Source organism: Nematostella vectensis, chromosome 14, assembly GCF_932526225.1.
Source record: "Nematostella vectensis chromosome 14, jaNemVect1.1, whole genome shotgun sequence".
Taxonomy (NCBI): domain Eukaryota; kingdom Metazoa; phylum Cnidaria; class Anthozoa; order Actiniaria; family Edwardsiidae; genus Nematostella; species Nematostella vectensis.
This window is the reverse complement of record NC_064047.1, coordinates 980,740-1,007,734: the sequence shown is the minus strand read 5'-3', so window position 1 is coordinate 1,007,734 and position 26,995 is coordinate 980,740. Positions and strand designations below refer to the sequence as shown.

The 26,995-nt window shown below is 42.4% G+C and overlaps 1 protein-coding gene across 5 annotated transcripts in view; it reads right to left on the bottom strand.

Annotated features, from left to right (window-relative positions):
* Positions 1-114: 114 nt before the first annotated feature.
* The window catches only part of LOC5512847 (dystrophin), an 89,145-nt gene continuing 62,264 nt past the window's right edge, over positions 115-26,995 (bottom strand). For 4 of the 5 annotated variants that reach the window (XM_032382310.2, XM_048721353.1, XM_048721354.1 and 1 more), the window contains 25 exons: positions 26,170-26,286; positions 25,195-25,410; positions 24,630-24,784; positions 23,839-24,016; positions 22,946-23,275; positions 21,112-21,345; positions 17,056-17,190; positions 16,282-16,507; positions 16,112-16,172; positions 15,537-15,598; positions 14,907-15,186; positions 14,552-14,637; positions 10,433-10,512; positions 9,769-9,846; positions 8,795-8,906; positions 8,429-8,523; positions 6,774-6,845; positions 6,377-6,516; positions 5,718-5,789; positions 5,330-5,416; positions 4,523-4,547; positions 4,316-4,407; positions 3,067-3,292; positions 2,239-2,455; positions 115-906 (listed from right to left, as the gene is read on the bottom strand). In XM_032382310.2, coding sequence (XP_032238201.2) covers positions 809-906; positions 2,239-2,455; positions 3,067-3,292; positions 4,316-4,407; positions 4,523-4,547; positions 5,330-5,416; positions 5,718-5,789; positions 6,377-6,516; positions 6,774-6,845; positions 8,429-8,523; positions 8,795-8,906; positions 9,769-9,846; positions 10,433-10,512; positions 14,552-14,637; positions 14,907-15,186; positions 15,537-15,598; positions 16,112-16,172; positions 16,282-16,507; positions 17,056-17,190; positions 21,112-21,345; positions 22,946-23,275; positions 23,839-24,016; positions 24,630-24,784; positions 25,195-25,410; positions 26,170-26,286 — 3,474 coding nt within the window. In that variant the 3' untranslated portion in view covers positions 115-808. Of the gene's footprint in view, positions 907-2,223; positions 2,456-3,066; positions 3,293-4,315; positions 4,408-4,522; positions 4,548-5,329; positions 5,417-5,717; positions 5,790-6,376; positions 6,517-6,773; positions 6,846-8,428; positions 8,524-8,794; positions 8,907-9,768; positions 9,847-10,432; positions 10,513-14,551; positions 14,638-14,906; positions 15,187-15,536; positions 15,599-16,111; positions 16,173-16,281; positions 16,508-17,055; positions 17,191-21,111; positions 21,346-22,945; positions 23,276-23,838; positions 24,017-24,629; positions 24,785-25,194; positions 25,411-26,169; positions 26,287-26,995 lie in introns of all 5 variants that reach the window. The other variant, XM_048721355.1, reaches the window with a different exon arrangement.

The window sequence follows — 26,995 nt, the reverse complement described above, 5'->3', positions numbered from 1 at the left end:
CACGCAACTTCTAGGGTTATTGCTGAGGGTCACTCGACTTGACATGCACGCAACTTCTAGGGTTATTGCTGAGGGTCACATGACGCGCTGGTACGAACCTGTAACATCTTGTGCTTAACATGAACTAAAATTTTATTTATGCATAAATTGCTAGATCCAATAAAGCCAAGAATATCGACACAAAATTAGATCAGAATAATACATTCACACTAGCAACATAATCGCAAAGAAGCATTCCAAGTGAGTCACACACGAAGCTTAAGTTGGTATCGTTGGAATGAATTTCACAAGGCTGGAACATTAGGTGGTTATAGTCACTTTGGTTGATATATCACTGGGTTAGTGACATAAGGTGAATAACATCAGGTGACTTCCTCTGGGTGAATATCAAGAAAAGGTAAATATTGCTAGGTGAATATCACGAAATAGATATCACTGAACTACAATAAGTAGAAGACAAGCTTGGCTAACTACAGATATGCTGCAAAGAGAGAAAAACTACTCCCTTATCAATTCGAATTGTTCTCTGTCTAACTCAATAACTGAAAAATTCTTGGCTTGATTGCCGTTATTGTATTACATTCCATTAATTTTGGCATTTATAGTTGGTTACCTTATATTGGGACACAAAAATATGTTGCGAATTTACAATTCAATGTAAGCCTAGCGGGTTCAGAATACATCCTCGATTCGTAAAGCGATTTGCCGCTTTTCTGAATCATACGCGCGCGCATTCTTGTCACGTGCTCAATTCACGTGACGCTATGACTTCATAATTGGAATTAGAAATGTCGGCGTTTCTTATTGGCTATGTCTCATTGTCGTCCGTCATTACGTGGACTAGGTCTTCGACAGCTTTGTTGACGTCTTGAGCAGTACTGAATAGATCGCTAACAGAGTCTTTGGCTGAAAAAAGTAACATGCATTATTGTGAACACAGCTATTTAAAACAATGTGTTTACAGCTATTACAAGAGCGGCGTCAGAGAGGACGCAAGTCCACGAACCTAGACTGCAAAGTATTATGGGTTTAGAAACTTTTAAAATAATGCTGCGATAATCAAGTAATCACTCTGTGATATTATCACGTGTCGAATTTTCCAAAATACCTTGCGGGCTAGGTCAGTTAGCTTCAGCCCTCCGACAACGGTGTTTTTTATACGTATTATGTCAAACGACCCTACGCAAACAATCGGAAAGCATATTTAGTCGGTTCTGACGATGCGTAAACATGCTGTGTTTTATGAGCTCATGAATGAAAGTTATGCATGTTATGGTAAGAAGAGAACTGAGCCTCAAGCAGGAAAAGACCCCTGCTTCGAAATATTAGAAAACAATAGTCAGTTACAGCGCAACAGTGAAACCATAAATAAGAAATAATTTATCCGACCAAATAGTCAAATAGGAAAAAGCGTATCAAGACATTGGTGTCAACTCCAATGATAACCAAAAATGGTAGACTGGTTTATAGATGGTTTGTCTCGACCATTAGACTTGATCATTATCAACGTATTTCGGCTTTGTACACATGCCAGCTTTGCAGATAAGTACGCTTCTTAAAAAAATTAAAACAAGGAATGCCTAGAAAAGTAAAAAATCAACAATTTCGATCCTGTGTTCCATGATCAATGGATTACTTGAGGCGCTGCGGTAGTTTGTTAGTATATTGTAGTGGTGGACAGAGCAAAAAATGGCATGACATTTTTCAATTCTCAATATATAAGCTCAAGATTTCGTATACAAGGAGTTCCTCTGACCAAAGGCTTAATTCCAAATTTTAAAGAAACTTAGAAGATATGAAATTAGCGATTTTAGCGAGCAAAGTTGGCTTAATTTCTGATTAGAGCCCGATTTCTCCCTAAAAACGAGGAGAATTCATACTTTGAACATTTGAAAATTGCAATTCAAGCCTCATATCTCGAAGACGAACCATTAGAGGAAAAGCCTTTTGATATGTTGTTTAACATAACATAAAGAACCTCTATGCAAAAATTCAAGCTTACCGAAGTTAACCAGACCTTATTTTGGAAAAACTTGCCATTTTTTTGCTCTGTCTTAGTGGTGTTGATACATGGTGCACGCTCATAACGGCCGCGCGTAACGTTGACGACCACAGCCAACCCGCGTATCCGGATGATACTATTACGAGCCGCCGTTGTTGAGCCGCGTGTTAGATGGTCAGTGGTCACACATACCTACACGTACAGTTACCATAGTTACGCACATCTTCTTCACTCACTTTTCCTCGTTTCGTGCGGTAGCCCATTCCTCGGCGGTTCGGGAACGACAGGACTAGGATTAGACTCGGATTCCGAATCGCTGTCGGGTCCTCGTGACCTATTCGGGCGCGGAGATCGGCCGGACATATAGGGCGGATCCCCCATGGAGCTGATGGAGGAGGTGGGAGTGGACCCATGCGTATATGGATTAGGCGCGCCTCGGTTATCCTGGCTCGGCTGTCGAAATCAAGAAAATCAATGATATTACCCACCGGGACAAGTTAATAGGAATCTTGTGCCTGTGTGTGATGTAGGACCGATAGGTTCTTGGATCAATCGCGTTGTACAATCGAACCTCGAAAAAAGAGTAGGTAAATATAACCCCCTATACGATGCAATCCTCGGTTTCAGGCTAGCCGTTCGCAAATACTAAGTAAATTATTTAAGAATTCACAGGTTTTAACATTGTTTTATTCCAAGCTCTAAGGAATCTTTGCTGGTATGAGAATGTAACTTGTCCCCAACCGAGGCTTGCACTGTATTTATGCGTCATTCACACGTGCACTGTATTTATGCGTCATTTACACGTGCACTGTATTTATGCGTCATTCACACGTGGTTCACAGTAGTGTCACTAACCCTAACCATTACTATAGTGAACCATATATTACGCGATTCTTTGGGAAGGAGTTAATTTGTATAATAGTGAAACCTCGATTAAAGCATCAATACAAAAGACGACAAACACGATCTTTGTAGTGTTGCAACCTCTGTAGGTAAGCTGCTTATTACCTGATTCTCAGAGGTAGCGACCCTGTGGTATGATACCACAGGGACCCCGTTCTTACCTGGTCTAGTAGCTGTCGTAGCCGCTGCAGCTGCGCCTCCAGCTGTCGATTGTGATCTTCGAGTACTTGCATCCTCGCTTCAAGTCTCCCTTTGTGTTGACGCAAGAGCTTGGCTTCCGTCAGTAACTCGGTGTCACGTGACTGGGACCCAGTCGACAGGTCGCCGTCCGAGGAGTGATCAGCGTCGCGCATCGACTTGAGCCTTTCGTACTCGGATTGTAAAGCTCTGGAAAAGGTCACGTGAGAGGTCAGTGACGTATTCAAGATAAATCCTCCAAGGAAATGTCACGCTTAGTGCTGAGGATTCATTAAAACTTCGAGCAGCCCACCGTTAAAAATCGTGTACCAAAATAATTTTCATAGTTTTAAATAGCTTTAGCTTTAGCATATCTTTTGACATGTGTTGAAATTAAGTCGATGCTGTTTGCGTTTTTGAAAGTTAGTTCAATAATACAAAAATACCATAGAGTTGAAATTGACATCGAAAATCAAGGAGGAGAAATACAATTTAGTTGTAACAGCTTGCGATAAAGATTCTAAATAGAAACCCATTACTACTGATGACATCCTTACCTCTAAAAAGACACCGAAACCTAACGCATATTGACGAAAACTGCTCAGTATTTTGTTGGAACTTGAGTTAATAATTACCAATGATTCAATAATCGCCACGCCCACATGAGATCTAGCGAGGCTACAGGTTCTTCCCAATGAAATTAATATGTTCCACAAAAACCGATACTTCGTTTTTAATAAGAGTTTTTCAGGGCCCGGCTGGGTGAAACAAGCTTATAATAAGCCAAAAATCGGAATTACGCACAAAGTACATGAGTCTTCTCTTCATATAAGTAGATTATTTAGTTATTATATAGGTACTTCACTTTTTTGTAAAAGTAAAATATATCATATCAATCAATGGCAGTCGTTTATTAGATTAAGTATTTGAATGGCCTAGAGCGAGAGTGCGGGAGACCTGTGATGATCTAAAACGTTAGCGTCCAGACTCTTTCTCAAGATGGTGGCCAGCAAAAAGAGTAAGACAAATAACTTCAAGTTTTTTCGACTTCAAGGAATTTTTTCGACTTACAGTGTTATAAGAGTGGGAAACCATTGTAGTGGCAACCCAAATAAAATATGTAATGTCGTAATTACGAATTGACCGGGCTAGCACGAAAAACGACGGTAATCCAAAGAAGATGTTTGTATTGTTACGTCTAGGATCAACAAGGCGAAAGTGACGTCACGATACCTGTTCTCGTCCTCCAGCTTGCCGATCTCGCTTTCAAGGTCGTCTTTCTCATTGGCGTCCAGTGACATGACGATCTGTGTGGGGCTGCGAGGCTGCGACACGAAACACACATCTTATCGTGAGGCATCTCAGTGAATCTCCTTTGTTTTTCTAAGTTGTCTAACGAGACTGCTCTAGAAGCGTTGAAGAAACAGTAACATGACTTACCGCGTCGGTGGATTCACTCTTGAGACTAGAACGAGAAAAAGTAATAAATAAAATTAACGTTTGCGACTCGATAACAAAACTAGATTTCGCCAAACTACAATGTAATGTAGCCACGAAATCCACGCGCTTAAATTTCTTTCTTTCTTAAATTAGGAATACGCCGAACTTTAAACTGCTAGCTCTGGCTACTGTGGCACACGAAAAGACGCGCTAGTTAAAACGTGCCTGACTTTTAAATACATAAGAAGGATGCCGCAATTTTATTAAAATGTAGCGTGGCTAACTTTATTTCTCCTCCCTTTGTCTCTTAGTGGCGGAATATTGAGTAAACCGTGGCCCACGGAAAACGTATGACACTACCCCTTTAATTGATAGCTACCGTCTCTTCCCTATTGGCGGATTATTGAGTAAACCGTGAAAACTCATGGCACTACTAATTCTGATTGCTTTAGTCTCTCCTCTAATGGTGGATTATTGAGTACACCGTGGCCCACAGAAAACTCATAACACCACCCCTCTAATTCTGCTCGCTTTCGTCTCTCCTCTATTTGCGGACTGTTGACAAAACCGTGGCCCACAGAAAACTCACGTCACTACCCCGTGAATTGATAGCTACCGTCTCTCCCCTATTGGTGGATTATTGAGTAAACCGTGAAAACTCATGGCACTACTAATTCTGATTGCTTTCGTCTCTCCTCTTATGGCGGACTATTGACAAAACCATGGCCCACAGAAAACTCACGAGAAAAGCCCCTTTACACTGTCGCGAGTTAATTGTATAAATGATTAGCTACTGGGTGCATTCACCTCTGGCAGTACTGAGCGATTAGCTGGTGTTCCTCGTCCATCGGCTTCGGACTGTATTTTCCTCCATCGGATTCTGCTTCCGCGAGCCTGTGGAAAGAAATAAGTAAAACCAGTTAAACAAAAACTGTCAGACAAGAGAAACAGGTTAGACCAACGATAAAGGTTAGAGTAGTAAAAAAAAAGACAATTAAAATAGTACGGGGATTATGCGGTGTTCAAGATTTCAATAGTTGAATCTTCAGCAGTATTAGGCCAGATTGGTTTTCAGACGATTAAGTGTCACCTTTCCCAAAAAAACAAAATGTAAGAAACATGTACCACACGTTTTGTTACGATATTCTGACGTCATTGCTCTCGTGCCTATAATGACATCATAACATTGTCATACCTGTTAGCGAACATGCCGAGTCGGTTGTGGACCTCGTTATTGACGTTCTGCTGAGGCGTCATGCTTGGAGGCCTTTAAAATGCACCCGAGTCAATCAACACAGAAACGAGTGATCCAGCGAACGAGTGACTTTGTACATTGAAAAACCCATGGAAGAGATTGTGGGTTGGTTTAGGATGGTACTTGCGTTTCTAGACGCCGCCTTCAATGATCATGAACATAGGCAGGCAGCCTAGTTTCGCGACCCCCCAACCTCCCAACCTCCGAGGGTGGAGACAATGCCCGCTTGAATGGGGAGATAGCCTAGTTTCACAATTGTTAATGTTAAGTGGTGATATGATGGTCGAATACTCGGAATGTTTCTTACGCTTCTTTTAGGTATTCACCCTCCATGACCGTTTGAATGGAGAGGTAGGTTAGTTTTATCATGGTGTGTGTGACCTGACCTACTGCACATTGTAGCTATTTTTCTAGCATCCGTCTTGTTAACCCTTAAGTTATTTCAGATGCCACTACCCCTTAAATATTTATTCTGTATCTAAAAAAAAGAATGTATGTAAACTTAGGGGTAAATAAAAAGGTTGTTGTTGTTGTTGTTGTTGTTGGTGGTGGTGGTGGTCGGATGCTGGGGGAAGAGCTTGTTAAGGCGTTCTACTTACGCTTCTAGGTTTCCACCCTCCATGACCGTCTGAATGGGGAGATAGCCTAGTTTCTTGGGTGGGTTCTTCTTGTACTTGCGAGCCTTAAACTTGTTCCTGACCATGGAAAGGAAGTCCTTCACATCTTCTCCAGATGTTGTCTACACGCAAGGACAGAGGGTATAAGTATTCATAACATTGAAACCCTTGTTTCGCCCCCCTCCCCCCTCCCCCCTATTTTGGACTCCTGGACGCGCCCCCTGGTGACTGCCTCTCTTTCTGCTCATAGATGCCCTTAGAGCTTCTCTATATATATCTGTCCTATCCTATCCTATTTTGTTCTTGATGTTAATATAGTTTGAAGTCTCTGATCTCCAAGGAAACTCTCTCCTTATGTCATGTAAGGAGAAGTCCTCACCGAAAGGCAGTACTGGTGGACAGGGTGGGTTAGACGATGCTCGTGCGAAATGCGACCGGACCAGAAACAACTCTGAAAAAAAAATGGCAATAAATATTATTGAATAACTCTTTCCTCGTTCTAGTTGGCTAAGCTATAAGTATTCGTCGAGAGCATTTCCATGAAACCTATGAAAGGCGTAAATTTTATATGGGTAAGATATAATCAAGATACAATAAAGAAACTTTCTGCCAATACATGTTAATGGAGTACAGAGAGAGACTGGAGCTTCGGCTTAATGTTTTTATCGGACAAGACGAGGGATTCACAGTCCTTAGTGTACATAGAAAGGCCAGGTTTAAATTTCACTATTAACTTGGCCCGTGTTCGAACCCTGTTCCTCATGCTTGAAAGACAAAGCCATAATACTTAATAGATAAGTTTTATGAGGAATGGGTTGACAGAGGTTATAATTCTGTACGTTAATGAATACTCATTAGGGACCTTGAGCAAGGACGACGGCGACGGCTAGGACAACGCGATCGAAAAAGATGTTTTCGCGCGTGGCGATCAATTATAATTTAAATGCAATGAAATAAGCAAAACATTATAGTCTAAGACATACATAAATAAAATAAGGACATTATTTCTACAGCAGCGAACGTAGTTAGTGGGGTTTACAGTTCAAACGTCCGCGTCCTCAATTGACCGTAGAACCGTGGTTTTACGGAAAACGGCTGAAGTGTATCAGACAGAACGCATTTCCACGTGCTGCTATTGAATTCTGAATCAAATTCCATTGTCTTCTGCCGTCGGCGTCCGCGTTGCCGTTGTCGTTGCTTAAGGTCCCTTATAGCAAATCTAGAGAAGGGCAGGAGAAGGGTGGGGTGGTCATAGGGGGCAAATCTAGAGAGGGGCAGGGGAAGGGTGGGGTGGGGTGGTCATAGGGGGCAAATCTAGAGAGGGGCAGGGGAAGGGTGGGGTTAGGGTGGTCATAGGGGGCAAATCTAGAGTGGGGCAGGGGAAGGGTGGGGTGGTCATAGGGGGCAAATCTAGAGAGGGGCAGGGGAAGGGTGGGGTGGTCATAGGGGGAAAATCTAGAGAGGGGCAGGAGAAGGGTGGGGTGGTCATAGGGGGCAAATCTAGAGAGGGGCAGGGGAAGGGTGGGGTTAGGGTGGTCATAGGGGGCAAATCTAGAGAGGGGCAGGAGAAGGGTGGGGTGGTCATTGGGGGCAAATCTAGAGAGGGGCAGGAGAAGGGTGGGGTGGTCATAGGGGGCAAATCTAGAGAGGGGCAGGAGAAGGGTGGGGGTGGTCATAGGGGGCAAATCTAGAGAGGGGCAGGGGAAGGGTGGGGTTAGGGTGGTCATAGGGGGCAAATCTAGAGAAGGGCAGGGGAAGGGTGGGGTTAGGGTGGTCATAGGGGGCAAATCTAGAGAAGGGCAGGGGAAGGGTGGGGTGGGGTGGTCATAGGGGGCAAATCTAGAGAAGGGCAGGGGAAGGGTGGGGTTAGGGTGGTCATAGGGGGCAAATCTAGAGAAGGGCAGGGGAAGGGTGGGGTGGTCATTGGGGGCAAATCTAGAGAAGGGCAGGGGAAGGGTGGGGTGGGGGTGGTCATAGGGGGCAAATCTAGAGAGGGGCAGGGGAAAGGTGGAGTTGGTCATAGGGGTACACTACCTGACAGAGGTCGTAATTGAAACACTTCAAGCACCGGAACCTGAATCCAACAATAGGGTACTCCTTGCAGATACTGCACTTCGCCTTGTGTTTGACTGGGGATGAGACAATACCAGGGAGATCAGAAATTAAATCAAATCATTCAACACTCATAGGTAACTGGAAAGGAAAAGATATTTCCTACATAGGTAAATTCATAGTGACGTGATAACGCTATCTGTTAGGCATTTAGTTTTGAGTATGGAGTTTCTTAAAAGTACTCCATAAGAACATGTTAGGGTTCACAGTTCTATTATTCCTTAAACATCTTATGAAAAAAAACAAAAAGCACAGTAAAACAGTGTTGTTTAAAAGATCTCTACTGACCGGCCTCGGAGGCAGCTAGTCGATGCAGTGTCGGTAACCAAACGATCGACTGCGGCTCGGCTGATAACCAGTACACAAACTGTGTTGGATCGATACGTTCTTTCTCCCGAGCCTGACACAAGCAATGTGACATGGCATTACCTGACGTGATATTGCGTTACGTGAAATCGCGTTGCGTGACATGAGTTAACGTGACATGGCATTACGCCAAGTGATATGACGTAACACGGTATGGCGTTGCGTGACATGACATATAACGTAATAACATGACGTGTAATGTGACATGGCGTTAAGTGACAAGTTGTTTCGTTCACTGACGTGATAAGGCGTTTATGTTGTCAGGTCAATAGTCGCAAACTAAAGGACGTATCATTGGCATGTTGTCGTAACAAGACATACACAACACGACCGGACGACACAACAAGTCAGCGATATAATGTGTAAAAATAGTAAATACATCACCAAATAAGGTAATACTCGTTTTTGCGCCCAGCTTCCAATAAGAGCTCCGCTTCGAATCAGGGCACCCCGGCAGACAAAATTCAAAATAACGTATAAATCAAGACAAGGTTGGAAAGGTATGTTGAACGTCTTTGTGAAACAGCGCGGCGCCGGCTTACTGCCTTTTGTTCGCACTCTATACTATAAATACCACCCCCCATCCGATTCAGTTTCTTTTGCTCCGAAGTAGGGCTAACGCTCGAAACGTCAGCGCAACCACTCTGTTTCAGAGAGGCGTTCAACATACCTTTTCAACCTTGTATTGATTTATACCTTGTCTACACAAGGCCCTACGCAGACCATCTATTACTAAAGCCTGTAGTCTTTGTAGTCATACCAAAATACTGAATAAGTGCTCCCTTTCAAACAGTTGTCCCCTTCAATAAGCGCCCCCTTTGATACTTAAAGGCGCCAAAATGGAGCATCATTTGCGGTTAGGCCTGCAACAGAGGTTTGGGTGTTGGTAATCCTACCTTTTCAAAACAGCTGCGCACGCTCGGTTCGATGTTGCTACCACCAAACGCGGCAATTTCCCCCAACTGGCGCGGGACCTGGTACGAGCAGGTGATTAGTTTAGACATCATTATCCGGCTAATAAAAACACGTCATTTTTACAATCCTATCAAGAAAGCAAGTTTCCTTGCAGAGTGTGCAAAAACTGAAAAAAGTCGCTGACAAACATCGCTTTGATTAAAAGCGGCAACCCCACAAGTTTACTTCCGGAAGGCCGACGGAAACCTCAACCGACAAGAGACAAAACAATCTATCCTAACAGGCCTGCCGTTCGAAATTACCAGTCCCATCCTCAAAGAATTTTTAAATTTTGAGATAATTTTCACGTTTTTCGTAAAAAATCATTGGAGATTAATACGTAATCGACCGATCTAGCTTCCATTTACACGATCAATACCGAGTTAAGCAATGCATTTTCTATTGACTGATTCAAGTGGATAAAATAGTTTATTTTGGTGCAATATCTTTCGTTATAAAACCGAGGGTAGATTGATATTTCAAAGTTCTCTTTAAAGGAGAACTCTCCTTGTATTTTTATATGTAAACAATAAATGTGATGGCTGACTGCCATTCTTTGATGTCTATCTTTGCATGAGATGTTTGTTGCCAGGTAACGCCACTGACCTGTAATGAGTCGTGTAGCAACAGGCCAAGCTGTTTGTGGTCCATCTTGCCGTCATTATCAGCGACGAGTTTGAAGAGATCTGGAGAAGAGGCAAACTTTAGTAGGGACGAGTTTTATTGGAGCTAGAACGTGACGGGGAAAGTGTGTTGTTGGTGGGTGGTGTGGGGTGATGAAGGATGCAGAACGTATTTCAGGTAAATGTAGAAGTCAAGAAATGTTTTTTATGAATTTTAAATAAAATGATCAATACAAAAAGAACACAAACATTTAACACATTTGTCATAGGCTTAGTTTTCCATTAACACATGACTTAGAATACCAATACTAAAAATATTAGCCGGTCCTCACGGAATGAGGTAAATAATCAGCTTGCCAAACTGATTGATTTTATTGATTTTAATTGATTTTATTACGCGCTCTCAATTATTTGCTAATTTTGAGAAAAATCACCTCTCAAAAACTGGAAGGACAATTTACTTAAAAATTGCCTTCAACATTAGAAAGTAGCTGGGCAATCGAATATGGGTTAACAAATATTAGCTGGCGCGCACGGAATGCCAGGAAAGATTGTTTTTGGACATGGAAACCTGGAAACAACCATCTCAACCAACTAATAATAATTTTGAGAAAACAACCTTTTCTCAAAAACAAGAAAGACAATTTAGATATAAATTGCGATTATTATTAGTAGCAGCACGGCAAAAATGATTTTACCTGCAAACATATTGTTAGCAATTGAGTACGTTTAAATGCAGATTAAGAGTTAATGCAACCGAATTTCCTATTTCCCTTCCTTTTTCTTCCCTTCCAATAGCACACTAGCCCAAGCATATTGGCCGTCTATTATAGTTCCATATTGCATTCTATCCCAAGCATATGGGCCATCATATAGTTCCATATTGCATTCTATCCCAAGCTTATGGGCCATCATATAGTTCCATATCGCATTCTATCCCAAGCATATGGGCCATCATATAGGTATATTTCGCAACTTTATTAGTGACAAGGTCCTATAACCATCGAGAAAGGTGAGTGAAAATTCAGAAACTGTCAAAAAAACTCGAGCTTTAGGATAGTGCTAAAAAGGTACTTTTGGTGCGCCAGTAACATTATTTGTTTTATTTTTTCCCTCAAAACGACTAAACAACTGTAGCAACAAAACGGAACAAACAAAAGGCTGGTTAAAAGATGTTCTTGCTTGGAACTATTGACTCTCAGTTTTAGTTAGCTATAATATATTCACTGCTTCAGCAGGAAATTCTCTATCCAGATAGGGGGAACACCTTACATTTCTTTGAGAGAGCGCGATTCTTATTGTATCCACCGTCTCGATCTTCATAAGAATTCAATAAGATTTACTTCGCAATTAGATTTACTTCTTTTTCGCATTTTTCTTACCAAAAAGGGGGACGCTGACAAACTTCTCTTACGAAGAGAAACACAAACGTCAAGTTTTTAAAGTTCTCTTTAAGGGAAATTTTTTGATAGCAAAGGGTGTTTAACGATAGTAAATATATATTTCTTAAATTTTCAAGTAATTTATTAAGTAGATACAGTTTCTCAATTTTAGATACACGAGATTTTGCCGGAAAACGGCTACTAAAAGCGAATAATCTAATACAAAATAAAAACATAATAAAAAAGCTTCGATAAAAAAAAAATGAGACACACTGATGTTGTTTGGTTGGAAACATTATACTAACAGTTTTTCGCAAACCCAAATATTGTGTCTCCTCATTAACATCGATAAATCATGAGTGTGGGAACTCCCCCGCATCGACCTGTAGATGAACTGTTTTGAACTGAACCGTTATTTTCCCTGTGAAAAATGTTATCAGCTGTCATTTTGCCCGTCTTGCCATCAACTCTCCTCAGCGAACAGATTCATCACGGCCCTTGGAGCTTGGACTTATCCGTTATCAGTCATTTTTTTAGTAAAGTTTGGCGTATTAGACATTATTGATATCTTACATGATTCATATGACAGCCGTTTCATAGTGCGAGCGCACACTACCATAGCCAACAAAAAAAGATTTAAGGTTAGCCAATCAGCATGCGGGGATAACAGTTCTAATTGACATGACCTTAAAGAAAGCCAATCATGCCGCCATTATATGCCCCCCCCCCTTCAACGCCGAGTGACTCATTTCCAATCCATCCCACGAAACCGAATCTACCTTATGAAAACTATATTTGATTGCAAAAAGAAATTCCACATAACTGAGATTTTTTTCCATAAAGATAGTTTCAATCGGTAGCGTATTTCAATAGTTTGAGCGTTCTAAAAATCTTCTTTTTTTTCTAAAGCAGTCCAGTAACTCGTATATTTTTTCCGTGGGAGAAACACCTTGATGCGGGGGAGAAACAACAACGGGGCGAATTTTTAAAGCGAGTTCCTTCTGCTGGATTTTGGCTATTTGCATAGTGGCTTTAGACACTATCCCCGTGTTTTCAATCATTAACAACATGATAGCATTTGTAAGCATTTGCGCTTGTGTTTTTTGCCTTGTAACCATAGTAGCTGTGTGTCGAAAGCATCGTCAAGCGATTCTGAAGCAGTACCGGGCAGCAGGAATGCCTCCAAACACGCTGCCACGAAGTAACGCAAACAACCTGTTATTCTCATCACAGCGGTCTTCCTTTTGTCATCTCTGGTTTAATCATTGACCGACTTCTGAACACGCCTTATGCCCTACAGTTTCTTCTACTTTTTGTTAATTTAAACTCACTTTTCAACCCAGTACTTTGCGCCATTCGCAGTTGTGATTTCAGGAGAGCATTCAGAAGGGTTCTTTGTTTATCATCTCAAGGAGAATCAGAACCAATAGCAGCATTTCATGCTAGAACAGGAATTACACGGTCTCGACATCGGAAGGTAGGGGTTGTTGAAGATGCTGCCATACCGGAAGACACTGCAATACCGGAAGAAGCTGCTGCAATAACGAAAGAAGCTGCTATACCGGAAGACACTGCAATACCGGAAGAAGATGCTGCAATAACGAAAGAAGCTGCCATACCGGAAGAAGCTGCTATACCGGATGAAGATGCTGCAATACCGGAAGAAGCTGCTATACCGGAAGACACTGCAATACCGGAAGAAGATGCTGCAATGCCGAAAGAAGCTGCTATAGCGGACGAAGATGCTGCAATACCGGAAGAAGCTGCTATACCGCAAAACGATAATGCTGCAATACCGAAAAAAGATGCAATATCGGAAGGAGATGCTGCAATACAGGAAGACACTGCAATACCGGAAGAAGATGCTGCGATACCGGAAGAAGCTGCTATACCGGAAGAAGACGATGCATTACCGAAAAGGGCTGCAATACCGGAAGAAGACGATGCTTTAAGGAAAGACGCTGCTATGCCGGAAGAAGAGCCGGAATAAGATAGCCCGGGAATCCAATCACTTTGTTTTTATACGCTTGCGCAATATCGAGGCACACAAAGCAAGAAACCGGACGAGATACCGGAAAAGATACCTGACGAGATACCGGACGACATACAGGACAACATGCCGGACGAGATGCAGGACAAGATACAGGACGAGATATCGGACAAAATACCGGACGATATACAGGACGACATGCCGGACGAGACACAGGACGACATGCCGGACAAGGTACCGGACAAGATCCAGGAGGACATGCCAGACGAGATAAAGGAGGACATACCGGACGGAATACAGGACGACATGCCGGACGATATACCGGACGACTGGCCGGGGAAGGTGCTAATCAAGCGACTGATCAAAAGCTAGCAGACAAGCAGGCGAAAACCAACAACGACAGGACAAGCGAGCGAAAAAACAACAACAGCAAGATACACATTGTCGTAATTTAAACAGGCAATGCTTAAATTTACCTGGTTTGAATAACAATGAATGGGATATTCAAAAACGGTGTACATTCATATAACATGGTTGAAACGTATAGTTTAACTTTCACGGAGCCTTTTTCGGGTTGGTTCCAAGCCACTTTAAGTTCACAGGAAGCTTTTAAGAGCTTTTAAAAAAGCTCTTTTAAAAAAAGCTCTTTTTCTCGACTTCCTTTTCCTGTCTTCTTCTCTATTGCAAAAGCCTGTTTTTAAAGAGAGCAAGTAGCTTTCAGTGTACTTACAGTTGTATTTATCATCAAGATGAGCTCTGCACAAACAGACAAGTCCGATCTTGAATGAGAGAAGACGAATCTTGCCCACACGGCCACTAAAATGAGAAGGCATGTATAGACAATTACTGTACGTAACATCAAGCTACGACGCGAAAATAATGTTTATTGTTAATGAATTCCAAGCGACAAAATACATTATGGCTTCTGTCAGTCACAAGACTTGAAATGTTTTTATTGATTTACACTTATATTGCTTCCAATAACGCCAACAGCAAAACGACCAATTAGAGGGAATAAAAGGCGATTTTCCAACTTTGGAAATGTCGTCCAGAGTTCCCAGAATACTCAATTCTAAGTAACTGACCTGTCATAGACGTTGAGAAGCCAGTTGAGTGTCAAATCAATATTGATGGCTGGATTGACGTTGTCAAAGCCGACCTCGATGTTGTCAAACACGGTGTGCAGCGTATCGACCATCTCGGCGACCCCAATAAGCGCGTCGTTGCGCGCCTTGCTCAGATTATGCTGCACAAATGCCGAGCTGAGATTGTTCAGTGTCACCAGGTCCAGCTTGGTGGCCTTTTGGATGCAGCGTAACTTCATGGCGGTGCGGTACGCACTGTACTTGATGTCGTTAAGTTCAGCTGTATGACGACACGGAAACAACATCAGAATAGGGTAGAACGGGTGAGAGCCCCACCTCAAAGGTGGATTATCAAAGATAGATACTTGCACTATACAAAGGAAACATATTATCTGCATGATCGAATCACCGATTTGGTGTTGCGCTTGCGTGACCGAGTGTTTGGGTGATTGCGTGACCTGGTGCTATTGGCATTGACTGCGTGACTAGGTGCTACGTGATCGACTCACCGATTTGGTGTTGCGTGACTGGATGCAATAGTAGGCGTTTGAACGACCGAATGTTTTAGGTGATTGCGTGACAGGGAGCTATAAGGTGATTGCGTGACTAGGTACCACGTGATCGACTCACCGATTTGGTGGTAGAGCTCAGTCATCTTGGGGTGATCCCACTGTGTGGTCTCAGTCTTGTGGCTATGAAAGAAACGCTATCAGAAAACACATAAAAGCGCCTATTTTCAACAAAAACATTCATTATTTGTTGACATGTACGGATCGGATTTTTTTATAAAGCCATTCCCTCCTCAGCCTACTTCCTGTGCGTTTCGGGTTTCCTGTGTTGCTTCGGGTTTCCTGTGTTATTTCGGATTCATGTGGTGTTTCAGGTTACCTGTGTTGTTTCGGGTTTCCTGTGGTTTTTGATGTGACGTCAAGCGAAACCCTTTCGACCAACCACAGGTATCCCGAACAGAAGGAGAGAACAAGGTCACTCTCATCCGTGAAATAATCGCGGCGAATCTCTCTTGCAAGCGTACGCCGTTTTGATTTCGGACATTAGCTTATAACATCCATGACTTTCGTGTGGACAAATGTACGACGTGTCAAAAACAAAAGAAAAAAAATCAAACTTTGAGCTAGCTCCCCCTTTTCCTATCCAACGCTCGAGGGAAGAGAGAGTTCCATGTGATAAGTAACCATTGTACATACTTGATGTAGTAAGGGACCTGGTTGACCGCCACAGCTCTTTCCCAGGGAGGATCGACGCTTGCTGCAAGATAACATTATGAATCATTTACAGCTCTAATAGAGACACAAGTTTCAATCGTACGACGTAAATGAAGTGAAACACAGCGGCAAGTTGAATTCTGGGTAATTACCTGCGAGCGCTTGTATAGATCCCGTGTCCACGTCTGCGTACGCATCCTGTAGCGCGTTTTGCCGCTGGATCATTTGCAGCTGTAGCTGTTTCCAGCGTCGATACAACTGGTCAATCCTGTTTTGCAGGTTTGCGGAGATGTTAATACCGCGCCTTCTCAGGTCCCCCTCGGTGTTGCTCATCTGCTCAAACATGTGCTGTAGTGCGGCGATGCGGTCTTGAAGAAGCTGTTGACACAGTAAGGAATAGGGGACTTAATTAACATTGACGACGGCGCACACCTAGCAAGTTCTCCGCGTGCTAAAAGAAAAATGTGGTAGCGCGCGCTGACATCTTGCGTGTGCGCCGTCATAGACTCTCCGCCGTCGTAAAGCCTAGGGTCCCTGTTAGGAGTATGGAGAACAAGGAGGACGAGGAACTTGGTTATAATAAAAGGGACAATATGTTCTTTTATTTTGGAAACTAGAAAACATCAACATTCATGTGGAATTACCAGAATAAAACCCAAGCTTATTGAATGATCTTTCAAATAAATACAATAATGGTGGTTTGAACGTTAGCATCGAGCGGATGGAAATGGATTAAAAATAGTACCAAGTAGAGCCTGTACATTTACTCAAAAAAATAAATAAAGAGCTTAGAGTTATCGTTTGCGTGTTTTGTTACGCATTCTGTCATATTCTATTGAATCTTTTTCCAAGGGCAAGCGTGCTCACGATTATCCCCGACTCGTTTTGCTGGGATGGGAAAAACAGGTTTAACCGGTTATAAATACCTTCAATTCTTCCATCTGTTCATTGAGCGACTCGATTACAAGATCCTGGACTGGTGTCCAGCCCGCGCGCGCCACCTCGGCCTCCGTCAGCCGCGCGTCAATCTCTTCCATTTGGGACTGGAGCAGCTGGAAACGCTGTGACAGAGAAACGCAGGCTCAGAGGAATAGAATCACACATCAACAGTTATGAAATATTACAGCAGAAGGGAGGCCTATGTTTTACAGTACACCCTAAATAAGATCCAATTTACTGTAAATACAAACCACCTTAAACCAACCAAACCACTGTATAAAAGCTCGATAGTTTTGGAAGTTCTTTAAATATACTAAAATCCAAAAAAAAGCCCTTGAAAATAAATTAGTCAAAGAAGCATTGTCGGCCACCTGGGTGTAAAAGGATTTCGGATCTTTGGTTTTCTTGAACACACAAAAAGAATCGGAAAGTCGAAAACATTAATAGGCGATTTTACCTCGACCTGGCCTGTATAGGTTTTATAAGCCATGATTCACAACGAGATCCAGAGCATTTAAGAAAATATCGAATAATATGTGCTATATTTATTCCCACTGTAAGCTCTCTAGCAAATAAAAATGTTTAGAAAGCACGTGGGACACGATAGATCACATGGGCAACGCAGATGTCACGCCATGTCACGCGATGAATGGAAGTCGCAATTTCTATCAGTGGCGTAATGCCAACTGCATGTATAAAGCATGTAACGCCAGATGTGACCCGACAAATAAACACCCAAGTCATTTGGCACAATGTTATTTATGGTACAAATCACAGGTAGCCCAGGCAGGTTGCTTGTCGTAGCTCGGAATTCGGCTGTTCTGAGATCGGTCGAGTAAAGCGTTTTTTTTTTTTTTTTGTGAAATGTTGTCAATAAAATTGCCTTAGAACTTAGAACAACAACAAGGCATGTTCTAAGTTCTAAGGGCTACCTGTGGTACAAATAACATCAATCAACGCGCGCTTTGAACTCTGTCACAGCCACAGCAGATGTGGGACGAGATTGAGTACGATGACCGTTGGCATTAGTCTATTTAACGAGTCTAAATCGGCGGAAGATGGGTCCCCATAAGTAAGGATGCAGTCATTAGTGTTTTGGTTCTGCACGCAAATATTGATAGTTTTTTGGCAGAGTTTTAAACTTTGAGAAAAATAAACTCGGGAAACTCTCGTGACTGAATGTGTACTTACCATTATTCTGATAAACGCTTAAAATAAACAACAAAATTAACATAGAAAGGGTACTGTATATCGTACGCAAAGCTGTATAGCGTACGAAAGGGTGATCATTACAAAATTCTTACATTTTTCAAAATACATTATGCAAATATACCATGCCAAATACAATGCACTGAAGGAAATAAAAAAAAATCCCGCAATTACTGCGGCTGGGTATTCAGAAAGCGAAACCATCAAGATTTACTTTACCTTACCTTACGCTTTCTCCTTCACCTCACTTGCTCACGTGGTTAACTTTATCGTAGCTATGATTATGCACCCAAAAAGACTTTTCGCGGTTTGAGATTCACGAACCAAAAGGAAGCTTCCCACGTGAATGCCAAACGGAAAGGCAATAAAACAAATGATTTCCCACTCGACCGGAAGTCACGGTAAAATCTATCTGTCATCAAATACAAGCATCTAGCTTTGCAGGATTTTAAAGTGAAAGATAGCAAGGCCGTGTCATGCTTTATGTCACGTTACGTGTCACGGTTAATGTCACGTTTGGTCGTTGCGTTCCTTTGTCACGCTCTATTATACATCATGCTGTCCTGCCACAAGCAAATCTCATACTCAATGCTCAAAACTCAATGACCAACAGTTGGGTTAGTTATTTCCACTGTGCCCACAAACCTCGGTTTTAGCTAAATAAAACAGCTTGCAAAACCAACGAAATCAAAAAATAATTATCAGGTTTTTGTTTTGCTTGATTCCAAGTTTCAGGAGATTTTTGCTGGTATGTGCATCAAGTTTAAAAGCGCTCAGTGAAATTCCAAACTGTGTTTTGGTGGGAAAAGTTAACGCGCGCGCGAGCATTTTCATCCATCACAGGTAGCCCACATGTAATGTGGTATTAAAAATGAAATGTCATGATTGGTATTTGATTTGTGGTCTCCCACGGAGCCAAAGCAATACTTTACTCGTTTACCTTATCCTTGTATAAATTTGGAAGTTTGACATTCTAATGTTGATAAGAAAAGAACTTTGTAAATTGTTTCGCGTTTAAAAACACGTGAAGTCATCATTGGATATGTCAGAGGAATAAGTAAGTAACGGTCAAACGCACATGGTTAAACTGAGGTCTTTTGAAGTAACTAATACCAAATGGCCTTAAAGAAGTTTTGTGTTCATTCATCAAGTTAACGGAGTGTTAATCGATAGTAGATGGTATGGCAAACGCTAAAGAGAATAAAAAAGAATTCGGATAAGAGCTACTGGAATGATACTGATAATTCAAATAAAACAACGGGCCGAAAACCCGACTTAAAACCTTCCAATAATAACCCTTCTTCATACCATTATAGTCGCGCGTAGGCCACACGAAGAAAGCGATGATCAGAAGACGGTTTGTGACACGAGAGTTAAGCTTGGTGAACCCAGAGCTCGTCGGCATGCGAGCGAACAAGGAGAAACGAGCTCTAGTCTGCGGGAAGCCCTTAGGCGATTACCTTTGACCTTCAGGGAGTGGTGTAGTTACTGATCAACCAGTGGCGAGATCAAGGGAGACAAGAAGATGCAAAGGCGCCCGCGGAATTTTAAACATGATAAACTAATTGTGGTTGGTATCTTTTTGTCGCCATAAAACGATAGATATGATTAAGATCTGAGATAGAGCAAATATTGGTGAAGAGGAAGATCTATCTGTCATTTCAATCACGGTAGTTCCGAGTTCATATTTTGAGTGAAATGACAACAGATAATATAAGGTTAGGAAGATGTTGCTTATCCTCTTAAGTTTTCTCGGTTATATTTTCCATCCCATATTTTGCTTTTCTGCGCAAAGCGTTTTTCTTTTATTACAAAATTGATACTTGTTTTCTGCAAAACAGCTCTTGAAGTTATCTGAAAACTGTTTTTTTTTTTATCCCCCACGGTCCGTCCCTTTACAAATCGCTTTACAAATTGTGTGGCTCATAGAAAATGGATAAAAGTTTAGTCCTGTTTTCAATAAAATTGCACAAAAATGAATTGAGACACGCTTAATATCCTTTGATTTATAGCGCCCCTACGACAGTCTCAAAAGCGGCCTTTTTATCGGTGTTTTTGCGGAATTTTTATGTGTACCGCAAGAGATTCTTCATGGCCAATCTCCCGCAGGCGAATTCCACAAACAATAGGTAGCGTGAGTAGGAAATGAAAACAAAGAAGGATTAGATAAAACACGATAACTGACATTGTTTGTACAATCGCGCTTCGATTTACGTTGGCAATTAGGTTACACAAAAAAAATTATCGTTTCTGGTCGCCGCCCGCGTCCAAGATTTTTGTCACATGCAACTTTTTATTATTTTTATTCTAAATCTTTCTCTGGAAAGTCTCTAAAAACATACAAGTTTTTAGTTTTGTTATTCTAAATCTTTCTCTGTAAAGTCTCTAGAAACATACAAGTTTTTAGTTTTGTTATTCTAAATCTTTCTCTGTAAAGTCTCTAAAAACATACAAGTTTTTAGTTTTGTTATTCTAAATCTTTCTCTGGAAAGTGTCTAGAAACATACAAGTTTTTAGTTTTGCGCTCTTCGATAAAAAGGAATGGTAAAAGACAGACATCCAATCACCCCATAATATCGAAAGCAGTGTTCGGGAACCTTTTTAATGCACTAAGACGTGTCACAAAAATGCGTACGATTAAATCAATCAGGCGAAAAGCCTAATTTTGAGATTAAGAAGAAAAAAATCGAAAAAATAGATTTGATTTGACCCGTTTCGGACGCTAAAATTATAGGGTAACAAGAGGTTTTTAAATGTGTTACCTGGCCTTCTGTGAAACCGGTAAAGACCAGTAAAGTATAGGCCGACCCGTCTTCGGGCCCAGTCCTACTCACCCGTAACGCCTCATCCACCTGTTTCTGCCACTCTTCGGATCGCTGGCACAAGGCTGACCAGCGGTCTGACACCACTTCAAGCTGATGCTGCAGGTTGCCAGCCACTCGCCCCCGCGGTGTCGTGTCTTCCGTGTCAGCGGTTCTCTCGGCACGGTAGTCATCCATGAACCGTCGACCGGAGTCCAGGGCCCTATCGACCACCAGGCGCCGTACGTTTACCTTCCCTTTGAAGGCCTGGGGCGAAAGACATAAACGGATAAGAAGTCGATATCTACGAACATTATAGCATTAGCCAATTGGGATGCGAGAATGACACTGAGCTAATCAGCCTGCTAAATAGATGCTTTGGTTTGCGCATCAGAACATCTTAAGTTTATGTCAACCAAAACGTATCATTATTGGATTACTTTCTTAGACTTTGTCCTTGTGGTCACGGTAGTATGTACTCAGTGTTCAGTGAACTTCTACATTGCGCCTAAAAAGCCATCCCAGTTCAATCCCTAATCTTCTCGTCACTTCCCCACTTTCGTATCCACACGACTTACAGTGAACTCGGTGGAGAGTATTTCGTGGTTACCGTACATACTGGTCAATATCTATCTAAGCACTATCACTGTTACTACTGTCCCCCTATCCTTTTTATTATGTAACCCTTTTCCTGACCCCTACTGTACCCCCCCCCCCCATTTGTATTCTGTACTACACCCAAGAGACTCTATCCCCTTCCCTTCCACTGTACCCCATCCCCTCATTTGTATTCTGTACTACACCCAATAGACCCTATCCCCTTCCCTTCCACTGTACCCCATCCCCCCATTTGTATTCTGTACTACACCCAATAGACCCTATTCCCTTCCCTTCCACTGTACCCCATCCCCTCATTTGTGTTCTGTACTACACCCAATAGACCCTATCCCCTTCCCTTCCACTGTACCCCATCCCCTCATTTGTATTTTGTACTACACCCAAGAGACGCTATCCCCTTCCCTTCCACTGTACCCCATCCCCTCATTTGTATTCTGTACTACACCCAAGAGACCCTATCCCCTTCCCTTCCACTGTACCCCATCCCCTCATTTGTATTCTGTACTACATCAAAGAGACGCTATCCCCTTACCTTCTACTGTACCCCATCCCCTCATTTGTATTCTGTACTACACCCAAGAGACGCTATCCCCTTCCCTTCCACTGTACCCCATCCCCTCATTTGTATTCTGTACTACACCCAAGAGACCCTATCCCCTTCCCTTCCACTGTACCCCATCCCCTCATTTGTATTCTGTACTACATCCAAGAGACGCTATCCCCTTCCCTTCCACTGTACCCTATCCCCTCATTTGTATTCTGTACTACACCCAAGAGACCCTATCCCCTTCCCTTCCACTGTACCCCATCCCCTCATTTGTATTCTGTACTACACCCAAGAGACGCTATCCCCTTCCCTTCCACTGTACCCCATCCCCTCATTTGTATTCTGTACTACACCCAAGAGACTCTATCCCCTTCCCTTCCACTGTACCCCATCCCCTCATTTGTATTCTGTACTACACCCAAGAGACGCTATCCCCTTCCCTTCAACTGTACCCCATCCCCTCATTTGTATTCTGTACTACATCCAAGAGAGGCTATCCCCTTCCCTTCCACTGTACCCCATCCCCTCATTTGTATTCTGTACTACATCAAAGAGACCCTATTCCCTTACCTTCTACTGTCTCCCACCCCCTATATTTTTTGTACTGCGTCAAAGAAACTCTACCCTGCCTCATCACCAGGTTTATATTCAGTACTGCGTAGACACCCCACCCTCTACCACGCTCCCCTCCGCTATACACACCTGGTGCTGCTCGTTCTGGTTCTGCGCCGCCTCCAGGTCCCCTCCTATCGGCTGTTGCGAGGTGATCTCCTCGTCCGCGCGCGAGATCCACTCGAGGATCTCCTGCAGGTCCATCAGCAACTGTCGCCACTCAGTGGCCGTCTCCTCCAGACGGTCCCGGATGTCGATTGTGCGTACGTTTAGTGATTGCCACCTGTCATTCATATCGTCGAGTTTTGATTGGACGGCCGTGAGGGTATCCCCAGGCTCCATCTCGGTCATGATGTGATGTCCGTTCTCGTTGAGCGATGCAAACATCTCCTGGTGGTTGTTGATGTCCTCTTCGAGATTCTACGGAACAGATACTGCCAATAAGCGTGTGCAGTATGTGCATATAACAGCGGAAGTCAGCCAGTGCCGTAGAAGGCCTTAAAATAATGGAGGGGTACAATACAGAAATATTAAGAAAATATTGGGGGCACAGCCACGCCCCTACTGGTCATTTTTTTAAATATTTTTTGAAAATATTCGTGGGGTCACATGCCCCCTGTGCCCCTCCCCCTGCTAAGGCCCTGGAAGTAAGCATTTTGGAGAGTGGGGATGGGTGCGTTTTATCCAATAAAAATAAATCGAGAACGGTTGGAATAATAATATTTTCCTTAGGATGATAATAGTTTTATTAATTCTAGTACAGAAAATTTGAGAAAAAACCATATGCATATAACAAAATAAAGATTAAACGTACTTGTGTATTAAACCTGAAGTACGTAGCAAACGTAAGATGCATAGCACAAGTGACAAACACGCCCAGTAAACACAGCATATAAAACACAGCATATAAAACACAGCATATAAAATCGAACCAAACGTAACGTGCGTAACAAACGAAGCAGAATATCGAGCATTTCCCTGACCTTGATTTCCGCTTTGAGTGCGTCGCGATCCTCCGCTTCCGTGGTGTCCACCGCGCTGTCCAATTCCGCAACTTTCGACTCGGCCGTTGTGAGCCACGTGAGCGCGTGAATCATCTCTTCGTGGAACTGGACCATGCGTTCGTACGCTTCTTTCAGATGCTCTCGGCGCGCCTCAGACCTGGATGACAATAGAGGGCTTTAAGCTGCGTCCACACGATCAGAGTAGGGGAATAAGTCAACAATTTGCTTCTACAATTCTGCGTCTACACTAAGATAACGAAAGATGATCAGAATAGAAAAATAAATAAAAACTGGGTTAAAGTTGGAAGTTCTACGCTTGTTTGAAACAGAGTTGTTCCGTTTCTAGCGTTGGCCTCTTTTCTTGCTCGGGCGGTAGGATAGTGCTTGAAACGTCAGCGTTGTCAGCGAAAAAAAAAAAAAACAGGCGTAGAGCGTAAAACTTTAACCTAGTGTTAAATTATTTCCCAGTTTGCACAACGCCGATACTGTAATCTTTTTGGTTACATTCTGATCAGAGTACTAATATTTCAAAAGTTCCCTTGACTAAGAATTCGGAAAGCATAAGTAAGGTCAATCGAATAACCAAATGGAATAAATTTCGAAAAGATCCTATCAGGAACTCTCACAGTACATATCTGCTTGCCATTCTAGAAGATCCGGCGTACTTTGCGGGCGTTGCCACGCAGGGGGGGGGGGGGAGGGGGAGGGAGGGAGGGAAGCTTTGGGAGCGCCCGCAAAGTACACTGGATCTTCAAACACGATCCGCTTACTTGTGACACGCGGAGTCCCATCTGTTCTTCATATCGGCCAAATTGTGCTTAAGCTCAGCGGACTCATAATGCGGGAATTCGCGGCAGAGGTTCTCACCGCAATGGGTGACAGCGGTGATGCTACCTCGCCACAGCTCAACATCCTCCTCAAACTCCTGCAGGGACGTCCAAGATCGTTATCATCATCATCACTATCATCATTATTATCATATGCTATACCATCATAATGATACCGCCATAATTACCTCCAGCACCACCATAATAATCTTCGTCATCAATATCATCTTCTCGACCATCTGCATATTAACTCCACAGCTACCACCACCATCATCATCATTATCATCATCATCAGTGTTGTAATTACTATCATCACCAACACCAAATTGTCGCTGTCATTAATATCGCCATCATAATCATATCAAAATTGTCACCTTCGCAGTCATCATCAATCATCCGCGGCAGCATCTCCCTCACCGTGGCTGCCTTAATATCATTATTTAGCACCCCATGCCACTTCTTTATAGTTATAAAACCACCGCAACCGACAACAACCCTAAAACTGTACCTTGTGTTTCACCATTTGCTCCTCCAGCTCGCTGACATTATAGTTGTACGCGTTGTCATCTTTCCCGAGGTATTCTTCCGATTTCCTCAGCCATTCCACCAGTTCCTCGCGCAGCTCCACGTATCTCTTCCACTCCTCCATGAGGTAGTCAATCTGCCCTCGCCAGACCGTGGATTTGTCTTGTACTTTCTCCCAGTGTTTTTTGAGCTTGTCAACCTAAGGCAAGGGACACGGAATGTCAATAATAGGCCCGATTCATTCGTCGTCTTCCTACCGTGCTGAATCTAACCATTTGGATTGTGCATATGAACAGTTCGACGTCTTCGGCACGGCAGAATAAAGATCTGTACTGTACGCAACAGTCGTGCTTAACGGCAAAACCACGACACCGATTCAAGCGTCGAGCTTAACGGCAAAACCACGGAACCGATTCAAGCGTCGAGCTTAACGGCAAAACCACGACACCGATTCGAGCGTCGAGCTTAACGGCAAAACCACGACACCGATTCAAGCGTCGAGCTTAACGGCAAAACCACGACACCGATTCAAGCGTCGAGATTAACGGCAAAACCACGACATCGATTCAAGCGTCGAGCTTTTGTGCCATTAAATAACACATATATTTTTCTAATTTCGTGCAACAGAAAATCCACATCAAGTCAACTTATATTACTCGCAACCTATTGAGCGTGACTCATTTTATGCGACGTCCCAATCGACGCTGAACCAGATGTATTTGTTTGAAAACAAATAGCCAATTAGAATCGGCAGGCAAGAGCGCGACGTATAAAACCGAGTTTCGCCATAGGGATTTTATATCCGCGACAACACCCCTTTCGTGTTTTAAATAGTTCGTACAAAGTGCTGTTAGTAGAATATACTGTGAAATGTGAAAATTGCAAAGTGTTATGTGCAATAAGGTGTGCAATGTGAAATGTGTAACGAGATATGTAAAAGCTTAACACATGTACTCGCCTTGTTACTGATTATAAGGCGGTCCTCATATTTCTCCGCGTCTTCTGAGAGACTGTGCCCCATCTCGGCGATCTCATCTCGCAAATGCTGCTTGGCCTTCAGCTGTTCGTCAACAGACTAAACAGCAGTATTCACGTTAGAGAAACATCAATATGAAAAGAAAGAAAAAGAACACAAATGACACAATAGCATGTAATTGCAAGTAAACCATCCTTTGTAACTATTCGCGTAAAATAAGAACAACTTTAAGTTTTGTTCAGCCAATAAGAACAACTTTAAGTTTTGTTCAGCCAATAAGAACAACTTTAAGTTTTGTTCAGCCAATAAGAACAACTTTAAGTTTTGTTTAGCCAATAAGAACAACTTTAAGTTTTGTTCAGCCAATAAGAACAACTTTAAGTTTTGTTCAGCCAATAAGAACAACTTTAAGTTTTATTCAGCCAATAAGAACAACTTTAAGTTTTGTTCAGCCAATAAGAACAACTTTAAGTTTTGTTCAGCCAATAAGAACAACTTTAAGTTTTGTTCAGCCAATAAGAACAACTTTAAGTTTTGTTTAGCCAATAAGAACAACTTTAAGTTTTGTTCAGCCAATAAGAACAACTTTAAGTTTTGTTCAGCCAATAAGAACAACTTTAAGTTTTATTCAGCCAATAAGAAAAACTTTAAGTTTTGTTCAGCCAATAAAAACAACTTTAAGTTTTGTTCAGCCAATAAGATCAACTTTAAGTTTTGTTCAGCCAAAAAGAACAATTTTAAGTTTTGTTCAGCCAATAAGAACAATTCTAAGTTTTGTTCAGCCAATAAAAACAACTTTAAGTTTTGT